Here is a 20,268-nt window from a genome sequence, read left to right as displayed (position 1 = left end):
ATTGTCCTCGGAACTGAGGGGATTCTATTAATCTGGCCCAGGTGGTATATTTTACGCCAGATGAAAACAGATTGCATTCGTTTTGGAACTGGGCTTCAGCTAGGTGCCCTGTTCTGGCTGATGGTGAAGTTGGCTCAAAAATAAAAGTGATGTCAGCACAGGAGGTTGCTGGCACCTTAATTGGGGAGGACGGGCTCGTGTTAATGGCTGGAGCGGAATTAGTGGAACGGTATCAAATACATTCTATTGACTCTATTCCAGGGATTATTATTAGCCGTTCTCCCCTCAGCAGCCTGACGTGGAGAGTAATGAGGAGGATTCTGTGTTCTCACATGCAAAAGGGATTGTATTTTATTTCATTTTAATCTCTTCATCTGCCTTCCCAATAAACTGTTTAATTTAAAAAAACATTTTTTAAATGCTTCATCTGCCTTCCCAAATGAAAACTGTTCGATATGAACAAGGCTTGACTCCCTCACCCGGTCACATGATGGACCATAGCCCGGTATAACCCTGGCCAGTTGAATCAAATCCCCTCATTGATTGTTTGACCATTTGTATCACCTTTGTCTTTGTGTGGCGTACTGTAATGCTGACAGAGTGCACTGCTCTGTGTGTGAGTCTATTGAAGAATCACATACTAGCCATGTAGCCAGCAGTCAGAGACCTCTCTCCCAGAGCAGAGGAATGAGTCGAGGTCTGGGGACGTTTTCCAATACAACACACATGTAACAACATTTAACTACGACAACACACGCTTACAAATCCTTTCTCCGGGAATAATGATGAAATAGATTCGATGACTCGGGTCTCCAGTGTATTTTCACCATATGTCAGACAAATCTGCTAACGTGCTCCTGTGTTCAGTTCAGTCTTCTGCCTGAGAAACGTGTTCACGTGGCGCCACCTAGAAGGCTGCTCTCTGTATGCTTTCGACACAGCACTGATTTTGAGGGGAACTATCCCTTTAAGTACAGTACAGTGATACTCTATGACAGATGTCACTAGATGGTGCCAAAGAGCTAAAACCTCACCGATTGAGATAAGAGAGTGCGTGGCGCGAACAGAATCAACAGTACACATAGAAAATACTGTCACTGCTGAGTGTTCTTAGATCTGAGGTCAGGGGGAAAGGAGCAGAGGAAAGGAAGAGATTGAAGGGAAAGCGACAGCCTGCTCTCCCATTAAAACAAAAAGAAGGGTCAACAGTCAGAAGCGACACACTTTGACAGCTACACAGAAGCACGGTAACCAAGGCAAAATATCTTTTCTGGAGGAGCCTGACGCAGGAGGCACAGGCTGGGAGGCCTTGCTTATAGGAGGTGCCTGGGAAAGAGATTCTCAGTGTTGATGGAACTAGAGGTCAGAGAGAGAGCACGAGAGAACAAGAGAGAGAAGGCCAACCCAAACACTCAGAGAGGGGAAATGCATTTCGGGAGGAGACTCTCCCATCCTGTCCTCCTCTTCACATCTCACCCCTCAGGTTTAGGTGACACCCCATCTGTCCCACTCACGTCAGACTCGTTCGCCCGGGTAGGTCTGGCGCTGCACCTAATCTTCCCATAACAAGGAACAGTTGAGACCTGTTTGTTGGAGTGTTGATGCGATTTATAGAGCTAAGAGGTGAACAACCCTGGCCTGTCCACAGGCTCGGAGACAGAGGAGCAGGAGGGTGGATCCAGTCTGACAGATAGATGCCCCGTAAGTCTTAGAGCGCAGCGGGATGGAGAGCTGCCTGGGCGTCTATCTGTTCCTCCTCTTCCTGCCTCTGATACACTGCTGTCAACAGGGGATGGATAATGTAGTCTGATATTGGTCACACTTACTGTATTCACTCTGCACACACACACACACACACACACACACACACACACGCGCATGTTGATGAAGCATCGCACCCTGAAAAGCTCAGCTGTGAGCGCAGACTAAGCCACGTTAAGAAGAGAATAAAGACACTCTCATAACTCCAGGCTGAAGAAGAACACAGCAGAACAGGGCTGAAGGCAGATGAACGTGACAGCCTCTGTGTCTCTACAGCACCGAGGGGGATGCAATTAACTGTCCCAAACAGGCTCAGAGTGGATTAGAGGACTCAAAGCCCCCCGAAGACCCCATGAGGTCCCCCAGAACACACATTAGGACTATTAGTGAGTAAACTCCCTACACCCCATCAGTATTAGGGTCTTTACTGTCTAAACCCCTCTGCTGCTGAAACCACACCGAGTTAACCGTACCACCCTCTCTCCTCACCTCCTTCCCTCTACCCACGTACCCCTAGAAATTCAACTCCCGCCCCTATGACCCCCTTTACGAATCCTATAACCTTTGTTAATTTACTCCCCCTATACCCCCCTACTCTACCCTACAGTATTGCTTGCTGCAAAAGAGACTACCCCCTACCCAGAGGAGCACAGTAAACATATGTTCCTCCTGCCACCATCACCCAGCCGTCTGTCTGTCTGTCTGTCTGTCTGTCCCACGTCTCAGTCTGCCCTCCTGCTAATCTGGGCAGGATGCAGACGATCTGTACCCTCCCCTAGCCATCACAAACACCCCCATCCCTTCCCCCCCTCCTCTCCGTATCGCCTGGCCCAGCCTTGGTCACACACACAGGGCGTCTCGGGTTACAGACGCAGGGATGAGCTGAGATTTTCCGGCTCCTTGAGCATTGTCTCACAAAACTAGACGCAGGGGAAAAATCTATGGCATAGGAGAGAGGAAGGGAGGGGGAGAGAGGAGAGGAGGAGATGAGGAAGAGAGAGAGAGAGAAACAGCAGTGGGTGCAGAGGTGTGGTCGATGTCCTCTGTCTACAATGAGGACGGAGCCCAACTGCTGAAGTGAGAAGACTGAACAACTGATTGACCTCACACTGACTCAGACATGTCTTCCCTCTCTCTACTTCTCCTACCCAGTCTCTCTCTCTCTCTCTTTCCATTTTCTCACAGGATTTACCTGAAAACACCCATATCTAACCAAAATAATCAAACCTCAAAGCCAGAGCTGGAGCTTCCAAACGCTCTCTACAGTAGAGACAGTGACAGTTGGAAATCCCCTCAGGGAAAAGCCATCAAACTGAAACGACAGAGGATGAAAAGAGAGAGAGAGAGTCAGCACTCTTCTACTTTCCTTTCCTCTGAAAGAGTAAACATTCCCTCTCATCCGTGACGGAAAACTACGGGTATTAAGAGCTGTTGGGCCAACAGTCACCAAAGAAACATACATGCACACCTTTCGGTTACTGGCCCAACGCTCTGAGCCACTAGGTTACCTGCCACACACACACACACACACACACACACACACACACACACACACACACACACAACTTCAGGTTAATGATACTGATAAATTACAGTTTTGAGGTCTTCATTAACGTGTGAAACTGTGTATCTGCTGCTATCTGGGAATGGGCATAGTGTGTGTGAGCTCTTAGGAGTGCTAACTGTGTGTGTCTGTATCTGTGTGTGTGCAACACTTTCAGGAATGCTGACCGGTTCCTCCGTAAACTGTGTGAACCACCTAAAAAGAATGATCTGTGCCAGTATGAACACAAGAGACGAGGTCTGTCTGAGCAGGTCTCTACCCACTCAGACACAACCATTTAAAATCAGTTTCACAATTCCTGACATTTAATCCACAAAAAAATTCCTGTCTCAGTTAGGATCCCCACTTTATTTTAAGAATGTGAAATGTCAGAACAATAGTAGAGAGAATGATTTATTTCAGCTTTTATTTCTTTCACCACATTCCCAGTGGGTCAGAAGTTTACATACACTCAATTTGCATTTGGTAGCATTGCCTTTAAATTGTTTAACTTGGGTCCAACGTTTCGGGTAGCCTTCCACAGCCTTCCCACAATAAGTTGGGTGAATTCTGGCCCATTCCTCCTGACAGGGCTCATGTAACTGAGTCAGGTTTGTAGGCCTCCTTGCTCACACACGCTTTTTCAGTTCTGCACCACACATTTTCTATAGGATCGAGGTCAGGGCTTTGTGATGGCCACTCCAATACCTTGACTTTGTTGTCCTTAAGTCATTTTGCCACAACTTTGGAAGTATGCTTGGCGTCATTGTCCATTTGGAAGACCCATTTGCGACCAAGCTTTAACTTCCTGACTGATGTCTTGAGATGTTGCTTCAATATATGTTTTACTGTGGATATAGATACCGTTGTACTCGTTTCCTCCAGCATCTTCACAAGGTCCTTTGCTGAGCAACTTCCGGCGCCGACAGAGATGGCCGCCTCGCTTCGCGTTCCTAGGAAACTATGCAGTTTTTTGTTTTATTACGTGTTATTTCTTACATTAGTACCCCAGGTCATCTTAGGTTTCATTACATACAGTCGAGAAGAACTACTGAATATAAGATCAGCGTCAACTCACCATCAGTACGACCAAGAATATGATTTTCACGAAGCGGATCCTGTGTTCTGCCTTTCAACCAGGACAACTGAATGGATCCCAGCCGGCGACCCAAAAAAACGACTCCGTAAAAGAGGGAAACGAGGCGGTCTTCTGGTCAGACTCCGGAGACGGGCACATCGTGCACCACTCCCTAGCATTCTTCTCGCCAATGTCCAGTCTCTTGACAACAAGGTTGATGAAATCCGAGCAAGGGTAGCATTCCATAGGGACATCAGAGACTAACGTTCTTTGCTTCACGGAAACATGGCTCACTGGAGAGACGCTATCGGAGGCGGTGCAGCCAGCGGGTTTCTCCACGCATCGCGCCGACAGAAACAAACATCTTCCTGGTAAGAAGAGGGGCGGGGGCGTATGCCTTATGGCTAACGAGACGTGGTGTGATCACAGAAATATACAGGAAGTCAAATCCTTCTGTTCACCTGATTTAGAATTCCTCACAATCAAATGTCGACCGCATTATCTACCAAGAGAATTCTCTTCGATTATAATCACAGCCGTATATATTCCCCCCCAAGCAGACACATCGATGGCTCTGAACGAACTTTATTTGACTCTTTGCAAACTGGAATCTATACATCCTGAGGCTGCATTCATTGTAGCTGGGGATTTTAACAAGGCTAATCTGAAAACAAGACTCCCTAAATTGTATCAGCATATCGATTGCGCAACTAGGGCTGAAAAAACCTTGGATCATTGTTACTCTAACTTCCGCGACGCATATAAGGCCCTGCCCCGCCCTCCTTTCGGAAAAGCTGACCACGACTCCATTTTGCTGATCCCTGCCTACAGACAGAAACTAAAACAAGAAGCTCCCACGCTGAGGTCTGTCCAACGCTGGTCCGACCAAGCTGATTCCACACTCCAAGACTGCTTCCATCACGTGGACTGGGATATGTTTCGTATTGCGTCAGATAACAACATTGACGAATACGCTGATTCGGTGTGCGAGTTCATTAGAACGTGCGTTGAATATGTCGTTCCCATAGCAACGATTAAAACATTCCCTAACCAGAAACCGTGGATTGATGGCAGCATTCGCATGAAACTGAAAGCGCGAACCACTGCTTTTAATCAGGGCAAGGTGACTGGTAACATGACCGAATACAAACAGTGCAGCTATTCCCTCCGCAAGGCTATCAAACAAGCTAAGCGTCAGTATAGAGACAAAGTAGAATCTCAATTCAACGGCTCAGACGCAAGAGGTGTGTGGCAGGGTCTACAGTCAATCACGGACTACAAGAAGAAAACCAGCCCAGTCACGGACCAGGATGTCTTTCTCCCAGGCAGACTAAATAACTTTTTTGTCCGCTTTGAGGACAATACAGTGCCACTGACACGGCCTGCAACGAAAACATGCAGTCTCTCCTTCACTGCAGCCGAGGTGAGTAAAACATTTAAACGTGTTAACCCTCGCAAGGCTGCAGGCCCAGACGGCATCCCCAGCCGCGCCGTCAGAGCATGCGCAGACCAGCTGGCCGGTGTGTTCACGGACATATTCAATCAATCCCTATACCAGTCTGCTGTTCCCACATGCTTCAAGAGGGCCACCATTGTTCCTGTTCCCAAGAAAGCTAAGGTAACTGAGCTAAATGACTACCGCCCCGTAGCACTCACTTCCGTCATCATGAAGTGCTTTGAGAGACTAGTCAAGGACCATACCACCTCCACCCTACCTGACACCCTAGACCCACTCCAATTTGCTTACCGCCCAAATAGGTCCACAGACGATGCAATCTCAACCACACTGCACACTGCCCTAACCCATCTGGACAAGAGGAATACCTATGTGAGAATGCTGTTCATCGACTACAGCTCGGCATTCAACACCATAGTACCCTCCAAGCTCGTCATCAAGCTCGAGACCCTGGGTCTCGACCCCGCCCTGTGCAACTGGGTACTGGACTTCCTGACGGGCCGCCCCCAGGTGGTGAGGGTAGGCAACAACATCTCCACCCCGCTGATCCTCAACACTGGGGCCCCACAAGGGTGCGTTCTGAGCCCTCTCCTGTACTCCCTGTTCACCCACGACTGCGTGGCCACGCACGCCTCCAACTCAATCATCAAGTTTGCGGACAACACAACAGTGGTAGGCTTGATTACCAACAACGACGAGACGGCCTACAGGGAGGAGGTGAGGGCCCTCGGAGTGTGGTGTCAGGAAAATAACCTCACACTCAACATCAACAAAACTAAGGAGATGATTGTGGACTTCAGGAAACAGCAGAGGGAACACCCCCCTATCCACATCGATGGAACAGTAGTGGAGAGGGTAGTAAGTTTTAAGTTCCTCGGCATACACATCACAGACAAACTGAATTGGTCCACTCACACAGACAGCATCGTGAAGAAGGCGCAGCAGCGCCTCTTCAACCTCAGGAGGCTGAAGAAATTCGGCTTGTCACCAAAAGCACTCACAAACTTCTACAGATGCACAATTGAGAGCATCCTGGCGGGCTGTATCACCGCCTGGTACGGCAACTGCTCCGCCCACAACCGTAAGGCTCTCCAGAGGGTAGTGAGGTCTGCACAACGCATCACCGGGGGCAAACTACCTGCCCTTCAGGACACCTACACCACCCGATGTTACAGGAAGGCCATAAAGATCATCAAGGACAACAACCACCCGAGCCACTGCCTGTTCACCCCGCTATCATCCAGAAGGTTGAGGTCAGTACAGGTGCATCAAAGCTGGGACCGAGAGACTGAAAAACAGCTTCTATCTCAAGGCCATCAGACTGTTAAACAGCCACCACTAACATTGAGTGGCTGCTGCCAACACACTGACTCAACTCCAGCCACTTTAATAATGGGAATTGATGGGAAATGTAAAATATATCACTAGCCACTTTAAACAATGCTACCTAATATAATGTTTACATACCCTACATTATTCATCTCATGTGCATACGTATATACTGTACTCTATATCATCTACTGCATCCTTATGTAATACATGTATCACTTGCCACTTTAACTATGCCACTTTGTTTACATACTCATCTCATATGTATATACTGTACTCGATACCATCTACTGTATCTTGCCTATGCTGCTCTGTACCATCACTCATTCATATATCTTTATGTACGTATTCTTTATCCCCTTACACTGTGTATAAAACAGTAGTGTTTTGTTGTTGGAATTGTTAGTTAGATTACTTGTTGGATTATTACTGCATTGTCGGAACTAGAAGCACAAGCATTTCGCTACACTCGCATTAACATCTGCTAACCATGTGTATGTGACAAATAAAATTTGATTTGATTTGTTGTTCTGGGATTTGCACTTTTCGCATCAAAGTACGTTAATTTCTAGGAGACAGAACGCGTCTCCTTCCTGAGCAGTATGACAGCTGCATGGTCCCATGGTGTTTATACTTGTGTACTATTGTTTGCACCGATTAACATGGTACCTTCAGGCATTTGGAAATTGCTCGCAAGGATGAACCAGACTTGTGGAGGTCTACAATTTTTTTTGTAGGTCTTGGCTGATTTCTTTTGATTTTACCATGATGTCAAGCAAAGAGGCACTGAGTTTGAAGGTTGGCCTTGAAATACATCCACAGGTACATCTCTAATTGACATCAATTAGCCTATCAGAAGCTTCTAAAGCCATGACATCATTTTCTGGAATTTCCCAAGCTGTTTAAAGGCACAGTCAACTTAGTGTATGTACACTTCTGTCCCACTGGAATTGTGATACAGTGAATTATAAGGGAAATAATCTGTCTGTAAACAATTGTTGTTAAAATGACTTGTGTCATGCACAAAGTAGATGTCCTAACCGACTTGCCAAAACTATAGTTTTGAAGAAACTTTAAGTTCCTTTAAGTTCCTCGTCCGCAAGAAATGTGTGGAGTGTTTGAAAAACAAGTTTCAATGTCTCCAACCAAAGTGTATGTAAACTTCCGACTTCAACTGTATATGGATTTCCTGCTACCAGTCACTTTTTATGTATAAACCCACCTCAACAGCTCCAGTAACCCTGCACATTGACTAAAGTACTGGACCTAATCTGTATCAACCTGGATTCTTGTGTTCTTTCACTCTCATTAGTTCTTGTGTGGTTTTTATTCTAACTTTTCATTTTTATTCTATTTCCCGTTATTCTTATCACCGCATTGTTGGGAACGAGCTAAGAATTTTAAAAAGGTAAGAATTTCACTGTCTCGTATTACTACACCTGTTGTATCCCGTGTGCGTGGCGAATAAACTTTGAAACTCCACACAGTCATTCTCCCCGAGGCTCTGGGCTCTAAACTCCCCCAGCCAGCATAAGGAATCTCCTCCTTGTCAAACAAGCCCTCTGTCTAAAGAGTCACTTCCCTCACACCGCACTGTGGCATTACTGTACTGAACCTCACTTCCCCTACAGGCACTGCTGAAGAAACTGGACTTTCCCCAGCACAACTCGTATAACCTCTCTCGCTCTCTCTACTTGTCTTCCTTGCCCTCTATCCCTCTCGTTCCTTTTGGGTTCTGCAGAAGCCCTTCCCCTATAGGGACAGAACACTATGGGGCGGTGTGGTGCTTCCCTGAGCCGTGCTGTGGTCAGAGCTGGAGAATCCCCCTGCAGTACCTGGAACTCAGGGGGGCTTTTACGAAAGAGGGGAAACACTGATCTCTCTGTGTGTGTGTGTGTGTGTGTGTGTGTGTGTGTGTGTGTGTGTGTGTGTGTGTTTGTGTGTGACAGTCACCAGGACCTTTTATGCTGACACCCCTCTCTCTCTCTCCTACTCTGTTCTGTATATCTCCCCCCTCCTTTTCTCTCAGATTCACCTCCGTCAGCAGACTTTTCTGGTGCCAGAGACTGTAACCTTGAGACCAGCTATGTCCCTCTGTGGTAGCACTGCTACAGTCCTCCACACCTCTCTTCCATCACGGACACTTCCCTGTTCCCGTCTCTCCCTCTCATATACATCCATCTGTGCCCACCAGCCGCTCACCCAGCCTGGATAAAGCCTGAATAAACAGCTCGTGCTCTGACCCGCCTATACCAGCCAAAGTCAACAAACCCTTAAGCTAAACCAAAATGCTCTGCTATCCCCCTCTGAAGCTCCGGTGTGTGTGTGTGTATTTGGTCCCTGCTGGATACAGTAACACCAATCTGAATCTCCCTACCACTCCTTCCTTCCTCAGTTCTTACAGGCTACAGCTCCCACAGGAGGCCAAACCAAAACACAGAACTGTCCCCGTCTCCCAGGCAACAGAGGAGAGAAGGCCAGGACATTATCTAACAGAACACACATGTCGAACGCATCTGTGTGCTTGTCTACAGCTGACATCACACACAGCAGAGAGACCCCCTGAAAACGCAGCTAGCCAAATCACACACAGGGGGCAGATTTTGAGAGAACTAGAGATAGCCAATGAAAGGGAGATGTTGTGAGAGATGGATGAAAGGTGTGTGAAATTGCATTTGTCGCATGTGAGGCACACAACGTGCTTACGAGCCAATGCCAAACAGTTTTTAATACCAACAATTCAATAGTAACACAATAGGAATAAAATATACCAGATCAATGTTTTTCAGACAGAATTCATGGTATGAAATGGCGCGTGCACACACACACACACACACACACACCAGATATAACCAGCGTGTCAGGGCAGAGGAACGCAGCAGTCCAATGAGAAAAACACACTAACACACTCAGCGACTGGAGGCCAGGAGGTTTTCCTGAGAAAAAAAACTTCTGGCCCCTGGGGCCCTTAGACAGGAGGACACCAGAGACAACAGAAGCAGCAAGTCAACAGTTCTATTTGTAAAGCAGAGTGGGGGACAGCAGGGGAGGTGGGGCCGGAAGATGACTGGATTCCATCCGCCATCTTGGTCAGTTAGTTAGGTCAACACAGAAGCCCTGGTACACTGAATCATGTCAATGACAGCTAGAGGAGAAGAGAAGTCAGCAATGATCTACGATTAAGTAGAAAAGGAACTGTGGAATCTGAAGGAGCTCTTTAGGCTATTTAAACTGCTTTTAAACGGAGCTATTTAAACTTCTCCACTAGCCCTGATTGATATAGGAGTCTCTAGAGGCTGTGGCATCACACAGGCGTAGTGATGAGTTCTGGTCAGGACCTTATCAGCCCTACACAGACAGGTCTAGAAGAAAACACCCTTTCATTTTTACTTGTTAGTCATTTCGCAGACGCTCTTATCCAGAGAGACTTACAGGAGCAATTAGGGTTAAGTGCCTTGCTCAAGGCCACGTCGACAGATTTTTCACCTAGTCAGCTCGGGGATTCGAACCAGCGACCTTTCGGTAACTGGCCCAAAGCTCTTCAACCGCGAGGCTATCCTGCCACCGTTGAAGTAAAATGGTCCACACACTCACAAATGCATGGGCGCACACACACAAACACTTCAGTCTCTTTTCTTCTTTCCCTATGTAAATCTATCGATCTGGCTCTCCTTATTACGTTATTTCTCCTACCATTGTGCCATCTATATTTATCAGTCGACACAACTGCGTCAGTCGTTCCCCTTTCTCTGGGAACAAACACGCGCTAGGGTCGATGCTAAAAACTCCATTCCCGGGCCCCTACAACAGCCAGCTCGAATATCATATTCCCCCAACAGACCACAGGCGGGCGTCTATAATCTGGTTTTATGGTATCGTCCCATCAGTTTACAGATCAGGTTTAATATAACACATTTATCAGGGGCTGACATTCAGAGACGTAGAATATGCATGACCTGGATGGCCTGTGATAGAACACTGCCAGTGGAGGGGAGTCGGTTCACTGAACAGTGTGTGGATAATCCCTATGCCCTGTTTGGGGGAAGAGTTCCAGAAGCTCCACTGTGTTGATGACTCTCTTTCTGTATCCCTCTATCTATTCATCCCCACACATTTACGCAACACAATAGAGGGAAAGGGAGAGAGAGAGAGATCAGAGAGATAGACAGGGGGAGAGAGAGATTCAGAGTACCAGCATACAAAATGGTCATTGCAGAGCTGTCCCCTGTGACACACAATGTAACAATACACCCACCGCCTCCCTCTTTTCTCCCCTGTATCCTTTTCTTCCTCTGCTCTTACCGCTTGTCCAGTCTCCTCATCCTCCGTCATCCCCTCCTATCATCTTCCACATCTTGCCATCTTCTCCCCACTCTTTCTGACACTCCTATCCATCCCCCATCTTCTCTTACTCTTTCCCTCCATCCCTCCCTCCCTCCATACCTGAGGAAGAGTTGATGAGTGATCCATTGGAGCTGGTTCTGCGGAGCATCCGAAGTCCGTCACTCCAGGAGCGAGACTTGGGCAGGCGCCGTAACAGCCGGCCCAAACGCCTGGACACCTGACCGAAACACGCACTGCCCATATCGCCATCCTCACCCCCCAACTCCCCCTCTCCTTCACCACCCACCTCAGCCCTCACACGCAGAGACAAGGATTGAGAAGCTCTAACCTGGCTCACACCCTCACCGCTCTCCCCCGCCTCCCCCTCTCGCTCCCCCTCCTCTACCCGCCGCCCCGTAACCAACGGCGCTACCTGTGCCTGTCTGGGAGCATGGCACCAGCCTGCGGGCGCTGTCCTGTACCCGAGCCCAACAGCGCTCCCTGGCGTGTGCCCTCTGCCCCTCTCCTGCCCGCGGCTGAGGGGCTCCCTGTCGGTCCGAGGGCTGCCAGCTCGCCAGCCTCCCCAGTGCCCGCCATCCCAGCGCCACCACTCGCCCAGCTGTGCCACGCTCCGAACCAGCACCCCGTCCACCTCTCGCTTTGCCACCCCGTACACACACACACACACACTTAACACACACTTACACGGCTCTTACCTCACACATACACACACTCATGATCAACACCCCTTCCTCCCGTACCACTCCGCTAGTTTGCGCACACACACACCTCTACCCTTCAAAGTCCTCAAACCTCAGCTTGCCTATACTTCCTCCTCCTCCTCTGCCAACCGCTTCCTTACTGCCCACATGTACCACTACCCTCACGCTTCTCCTGTCCCCTCCACTGGAATATCTCTCTCTCATTCACTTGTTTTGTAGCTGACGGACTCCGGGGTTCTCTCGTTCTCTCTCCCTCTCAGTGCCTCTGCTGCAGCACCCACACACTCTGCAGCAGCAAACAGCTTAAAGAGACAGAGCCCCAATGAATGTCCCTCTCTCTCTTTCTCTCTCTGTGTGTTGTGTGTGTGTCATAGCCTGATGAACTGAAATGATTCACCACAAAACATCACAGAGATGGTGGGAAATCGTATTATTGTAAATGACATGCATCGCACCGGCAGTGTGTGTGTGTGTGTGTGTGTGTGTGTGTGTTTGTGACGTGTGTGTCTGCGTGCGTATCTTGGTGTATATGATACACACTAATGGCTATTAATATGCGCTGGAGAAAAGAGAGAGGGCTGCCCTACTTCTGAGCCTGAGGAGTTTGGAGACACAGGATGTTCCAGCCCTCATCAATCACACACTTCTTTACACTGCATATAAATGTCACCATTAATGAACATTAAAAAAAAAAACCACACAGACAGACAGACACACACACACCTATATGACATAATAATATCTATATTATACACTAATATGGAGATGCACATCCCCCTTTTGGACTCACTTGTGTACTAAACCGGTAATACCATGAATCCCGGGGTGAGAAAAGGATGGTGTGACGATATGCAAATCTGGATACCGTCCAACCCTAATAAACGGCCTCATTGCTAAAATCCCGCAGTATCCCTTTAAGCACTGGTCTCCGCTGTAGCTGGAACGCCTGCTGTGTGCCCTCTCCTCCTCCCTTTAACATCCTTTAAGACAAGGCGGTTCACACACACACACCTCTGCGCAGTCCCAGGACCTGTCAAGGGCACCCTAAATTTAGCCTGAGTAAAACTCCCCACAGATCTGTCACACATACAGGAGAACTGCACCGGCCTAAACACACACACAGACACACGTTAGTAACAGATATAGGAGGCTCTTACGTGAAAACAATATCACTTGTTGATATGCATCCCTGGGCAGCCATAACAGTTTAACCACTTCCTTATGTTTTATATTTAACCCTAACCCTAGCTCCATGTCCACCCTGGCTCAACCCTAACCCTAACCCTAGCTCCATGTCCACCCTGGCTCAACCCTAACCCTAACCCTAGCTCCATGTCCACCCTGGCTCAACCCTAACCCTAACCCTAGCTCCATGTCCACCCTGGCTCAACCCTAACCCTAACCCTAGCTCCATGTCCACCCTGGCTCAACCCTAACCCTAACCCTAGCTCCATGTCCACCCTGGCTCAACCCTAACCCTAACCCTAGCTCCATGTCCACCCTGGCTCAACCCTAACCCTGGCCATAACCCTAACACTAGCCATAACCCTAACCCTAGCTCCATGTCCACCCTGGCTCAACCCTAACCCTAGCTCCATGTCCACCCTGGCTCAACCCTAACCCTAACCCTAGCTCCATGTCCACCCTGGCTCAACCCTAACCCTAACCCTAGCTCCATGTCCACCCTGGCTCAACCCTAACCCTAACCCTAGCTCCATGTCCACCCTGGCTCAACCCTAACCCTAACCCTAGCTCCATGTCCACCCTGGCTCAACCCTAACCCTAACCCTAGCTCCATGTCCACCCTGGCTCAACCCTAACCCTAACCCCATGTCCACCCTGGCTCAACCCTAACCCTAACCCTAGCTCCATGTCCACCCTGGCTCAACCCTAACCCTAACCCTAGCTCCATGTCCACCCTGGCTCAACCCTAACCCTAACCCTAGCTCCATGTCCACCCTGGCTCAACCCTAACCCTAACCCTAGCTCCATGTCCACCCTGGCTCAACCCTAACCCTAACCCTAGCTCCATGTCCACCCTGGCTCAACCCTAACCCTGGCCATAACCCTAACACTAGCCATAACCCTAACCCTAGCTCCATGTCCACCCTGGCTCAACCCTAAGCCTAACCCTAGCTCCATGTCCACCCTGGCTCAACCCTAACCCTAACCCTAGTTCCATGTCCACCCTGGCTCAACCCTAACACTAACCCTAGCCCCCTGTCCACCCTGGCTCAACCCTAACCCTAACCCTAGCTCCATGTCCACCCTGGCTCAACCCTAACCCTAACCCTAGCCATAACCCTAACACTAGCCATAACCCTAACACTAGCTCCATGTCCACACACTAGCCATAACCCTAACCCTAGCTCCATGTCCACACCCTGGCCCAACCCTAACACTAGCCATAACCATAACCCTAACACTAGCCATAACCCTAACACTAGCTCCATGTCCACACCATGGCTCAACCCTAACCCTAACCCTAGCTCCATGTCCACACCCTAGCTCAACCCTAACCCTAGCCATAACCCTAACCCTAGCTCCATGTCCACACCCTGGCTCAACCCTAACCATGCATGCCATACACTCATCATTTTATGGGGCTCCCGAGTGGTGCAGCGGCCTAAAGCACTGCATCTCAGTGCTAGAGGCGTCACTACAGACCCTGGTTCGATCCTGGGCTGTATCACTACCCTGGCTCAACCCTAACCCTAGCCATAACCCTAACACTAGCTCCATGTCCACCCTGGCTCAACCCTAACCCCAACCCTAGCCATAACCCTAACACTAGCTCCATGTCTACCCTGGCTCAACCCTAACCCTAACACTAGCTCCATGTCCACCCTGGCTCAACCCTAACACTAGCCATAACCCTAACACTAGCTCCATGTCCACACCCTGGCCCAACCATAACCCTAGCCATAACCCTAACTCCATGTCTACCCTGGCTCAACCCTACCCTAACCATAGACATAACCCTAACACTAGCTCCATGTCCACACCCTGGCCCAACCCTAACCCTAGCCATAACCCTAACACTAGCTCCATGTCCACACCCTGGCCCAACCCTAACCCTAGCCATAACCCTAACACTAGCTCCATGTCCACACCCTGGCTCAACCCTAACCATGCATGCCATACACTCATCATTTTATGGGGCTCCCGAGTGGTGCAGCGGCCTAAAGCACTGCATCTCAGTGCTAGAGGCGTCACTACAGACCCTGGTTCGATCCTGGGCTGTATCACAACCGGCCGTGATCGGGAGTCCCATAGGGTGGCGCCCAATTGGCACACTGTCGTCTGGGTTAGGGGAGGGTTTGGCCGGGGTAGGCCGTCATTGTAAAATAGGAATCTGTTCTTAACTGACTGGCCTAGTTAAATAATGGCTAAATAAAACGAAAAAAATGAAATCATGAAGGGGTGAATTGAAAGCTCAGAGGCAGCAACTTCTCTATGACGGACACATACAACCAACCTTCACACACTTTAAAAAATATCTTCCTGCCTGGCTGGCCCAATGTTGAACTCTCTGCTCAGATGACACTAGCGTGGTCAGGAGGGGTTATGTTAGACATTCGTAGCTATGCTGGTGGCAGTGGTATGTTAGTACAGGAAGCTAAGAGATATTAACACACTCTACTTCCTCTGCTGGAGTCCATGGAGCTTTGAGAAAGAAACACCCAGTCATACTACGATGGCTGCTGCTGAGGACAAGGCCAGCACTGTGTAGGAGATGGGGGAGGGCATAGGGTTTAGGGTAGGGAGCATAGGAAAGGGACACGGTATATGAAGGGTAGGGGAGGACAGAGGTTATATTGTAGGGAGGGCATAGGAAGGGAATATGTAGAGTATAGAAGGTGATTAGGTACCAACGGAGAGAGCTTTGTAAGGCCTAATGCAACAGTGACACACATCGCTACAGGCCAAAATAAACAGGCTCACTGCACGAGAAGGGCGGTTGAACAGGCTCACTGCACGAGAAGGGCGGTTGATCTCCTATTTTTTCTGCTTTCAGTGTTTGTTCTGTATTTAACTAATTCATGGTTGTTTCTGCTCAAATGTCCCCTGCTTGTCAACCTGCATGCTGTGTTATCAGTGGCAGTGTCACTCCACATCTTTTCCTGTGGGAGCAGTGACCAGAGGCCGACCCCACACCTGCCTGCCTCCCTGGAGAGAGAGAGAGAGAGAGAGAGAGAGAGAACAGGAGAGAAAGCAGAGAGAGAGAGAACAGGAGAGAAAGCAGAGAGAGAGAGAACAGGAGAGAAAGCAGAGAGAGAGAGAACAGGAGAGAAAGCAGAGAGAAGATAGAAGAAGAAGAATGCAAAAACCTAAGAAATAAATTGAGAAACCTATCCACAGAGACAAAGAAAACCTGAGCCTACGCCTTCACTATGGTGAAACACTAAAACAGCATAGAAATACACTAAAGAAAAATAAGGAACAACACGTCAGAAACCAGCTCAATGTAATTTCCATAGAATCTAACCACTTCTGGGAAAATTTGAACTTATTTAACAAACAACAACACGAAGAGACATTAATCCAAATCCACTTCTCCAATCTTTTTGGCCCTATAACAAAGAACAAACAGCAAAAACATATGCATGATCTATTACAAATCTTAGAATCAGCTTTTAAAGACTACCGGATCCCACTGGATTATCCAATTACATTGGTTAAACTACAGAACAAACTACAAACCCCTCCAACCCAAAAAGGCCTGTGGTTTTGATGGTAATCCTAAATTAAATGATAAAATATCCAGACCGCAAATTGGTTACACTTAAACTCTTTAACATCATCCTTAGCTGTGGCATTTTCCCAATATTTGGAACCATGGACTAATGACGCCAATTCACAAAAAAAGGAGACAAATTCGACCCCAATAACTACAGTGGGATATGACTCAACAGCAACCTTGGGAAAATCCCCGGCATTACCATAAACAACTTCTACACCACAGTGAAAATAATGTTCTGAGCAAATAACAAAATTGTCTTTTTACCAAATTACCGTACGACAGACCACGTATTCACCCTGTACAACCTAACTGACAAATTGACAACCTATTTGACAAGCAAAACAAAAGCAAAGTCTTCTCATGCTTGGTTGATTTAAAAAAATACTTTTGACTCAGTTTTGCACAAGGGTCCGCTATAGAAATGGATGGAAAACGGTGTCAATAAATCCCAAATAGTTACATAATTAATAGCACAAACTTCACTTCATTTTAACGGACCTAGAAAGTTAGAACCAAACCTAACCCCCTTCTCATCCACTGTACATAGCACCCCCCTGACGCCCACACCCTATATTACATGGTCCAGTTTGAGCGGAGCCCGCACCAGCCACAGCAGCACAGCTCTGGGGTCAGCACAGCTCTGGGGTCAGCACAGCTCTGGGGTCAGCACAGCTCTGGGGTCAGCACAGCTCTGGAGTCAGCACAGCTCTGGAGTCAGCACAGCTCTGGAGTCAGCACAGCTCTGGAGTCAGCACAGCTCTGGAGTCAGCACAGCTCTGGAGTCAGCACACCCCGCCCCCTGCATCTCATATTTCTTGATCTTCCACACTGCCATTTTTTGCCGGCCCCAACAGGTAATTTAGTAGGCAGCCCCTTCACCTGTTGGCTATGTTACACCAAGGCCCTCCAATGTACAGGTCATGTCTTAAGTTTAAAACTAAGAATGATTCAATAATCCATGCTTTCTGGGGAATTCTATAAAGTCCAAAAGTTATGGGCGGAGCTAGAAAGTTGGCTGTCAGAAGTATTACAATGTAAAATTACTTTGAATTCGTCTGTCCAAATATTTCAAGACATGACAAATTGGAGGTGTAGCGAAATACCCGATGGGATGGACTAGTCTCTTCTCATCCCTCATCTTGAATAAAACGTATATAAAACATTTGGAAATCAATCAATCCTCCATCATTAACACAATAGAAAAATCGAATGATTTAAATATTGAAACAGCATGGGCGACCGAGATATGTGTATGTTTGTATTTGACCTTAATAAATAAATAAATAAATAAAAGCCATCTTCGGGGACTTTGAAAGAGGGGTCTCAAAGGAGCATAGAGGTTTTAAAGTCTGTGTGTGTCATCTTTACTGTTAAGGCAAGGCTGCAAGTTCTCCCAACAAAATATAATCTATCACACTGGTACCCTGCAAACCATGACCCATTTTGTATTCTACATGAGTGTAACGTCATGGATTATGAATGGCAAAGGATTTGTACATTGTTAGACATTACCACCTAATCGACCTGATAGCAAACGAGGTGAGACGAGTAGTCTCATCAACAGCACACGTGAAGAAACATTCTTGTGTAAGGGGAAGCTGGTTTGATGTGGTTGATGCGTTTTCCTGTGGGCCAAACACGCCAGATATTGTTGTTGTGGGTGGAGGCCAGGGGGAGGTGCTCCTTTTGGAAGTGGGCTGCTCATTTGACGGCTACATGGAGAAGGCCTTTACCGACAAGCTGCTTAAAATGCCAGCCACTCGTGGCATGCTTGGACAGCCTCGGGTGTAGGCGCAAGCTGGTGGCGCTGATATTTGGCAGTCTCGGCAACGTACACAGATATGCAGATTGCGGGCCTGACAAAAACTAGGGCAAATCAATTGGCTAGGTACTGCTCTGTTTCAGCTGTCGTGGGCAGCCTAGCTGTTTTGAGAAGGAGGTGCCTTTGAAATGTTTGGATAGTTTTTTTTGTCAATTTGATTGGTGGATTAAAATAAAGCATTTCAAATGTGTGTGTGTGTGTGTGTGTATGTCTCAGTCACCAGATCTCAACCCAGTTGAACACTGATGGGAGATTCTGGAGCAGCGCCTGAGGCAGTGTTTTCCACCATCAACAAAACACCAAATAATGGAATTTCTCATGGATTAATGGTGTCGCATCCCTCCAATAGAGTTCCAGACACTGTAAAATCTATACCAAGGTGCATTGAAGCTGTTCTGGCTCGTGGTGGTCCAACGCCCTATTATCACACTTTATGTTGGTGTTTCCTTTATTTTGGAAGTTACAGTGACTTCAGAAAAGTATTCACCCCCATGGACTTTTTAAACATTTTGTTTTTGTTACAACCTGAATTTAAAATGGATGTAAAAATGCAATAATGTTTTAGATATTTTTTACAAATTAATTAAAGATGAAAAGCAGACATGTTTTGAGTCAATAAGTACTTAACCCCTTTCCTATGGCAAGCCTACATAAGTTCAGGAGTAAAACGTTGATTAACAAGTCACGTAGTAAGTTGAATGGACTGCAATAATAGTGTTAAACATGATTTTTGTATGACTACCTCATCCTTGTACCCCATACATACGATGATCTGTAAGGTCCCTCAGCCGAGCAGTGAACTTCAAACACAGAACCAACCACAAAGACCAGGGAGGTTTTCCAAAGACTCGCAAAGAAGGGCACCTACAGTATTGGTAGATGGGTAAAAAAAAAAGATACAGGGGTCCTTTCTAACTCAGTTTACGGAAAAGAAGGAAACCACACATGGATTTCACCATGAGACAAATGGTGATTTTAAAACAGTTAGAGAGTTTAAGACATGAACGTCAGTCAATGTGGAAAATGTCAAGAACTTTGAATGTTTCTTCAAGTGCAGTCACAAAAACCATCAAGTGCTATGATGAAACTGGCTCTAATGAGGACCGCCACTGGAAAGGAAGACCTAGAGTTCTCTCTGCAGCAGAGGATAAGTTCATTAGAGATAACTGCACCTCAGATTGCAGCCAAAATAAATCTTTAGAGTTCAAGCAACTGTCCAGAGGAGACTGCATGAATCAGGCCTTCATGGTCGAATTGCTGCAAAGAAACCACTACTAAAGGACACCAATAAGAAGAAGAGACTTGCTTGGGCCAAGAAACACGAGCAATGGACATTAGACCGGTGGAAATCTGTCCTTTGGTCTGATGAGTCCAAATTATAGATTTTTGGTTCCAACCGCCATGTCTTTGAGAGACGCAGAGTATGTGTGGTTCCCACTGTGAAGCATGGACGAGGTGTGATGGTGTGGGGGTGCTTTGCTGGTGACACG

The 20,268-nt window shown here is 47.6% G+C and overlaps 1 protein-coding gene across 3 annotated transcripts in view; it reads right to left on the bottom strand.

The window, feature by feature from the left end:
• LOC112254331 (ras association domain-containing protein 5) overlaps nucleotides 1-20,268 on the bottom strand; it is a 64,483-nt gene that overhangs the window by 32,684 nt on the left and 11,531 nt on the right. Inside the window, exon 1 of one of the 3 annotated variants that reach the window (XM_042324255.1) lies at nucleotides 11,611-11,781. The exons of the other annotated variants lie outside the window; for them this stretch is intronic. Coding sequence (XP_042180189.1) covers nucleotides 11,611-11,752 — 142 coding nt within the window. The 5' untranslated portion in view covers nucleotides 11,753-11,781. Of the gene's footprint in view, nucleotides 1-11,610; nucleotides 11,782-20,268 lie in introns of those variants that run through there. 3 annotated transcript variants of the gene reach the window in all.

Source organism: Oncorhynchus tshawytscha, linkage group LG07 (assembly GCF_018296145.1).
Source record: "Oncorhynchus tshawytscha isolate Ot180627B linkage group LG07, Otsh_v2.0, whole genome shotgun sequence".
Lineage (NCBI taxonomy): Eukaryota > Metazoa > Chordata > Actinopteri > Salmoniformes > Salmonidae > Oncorhynchus > Oncorhynchus tshawytscha.
Note: the sequence above shows the minus strand (reverse complement) of the source record. Positions and strands in the feature narration are given on the sequence as shown.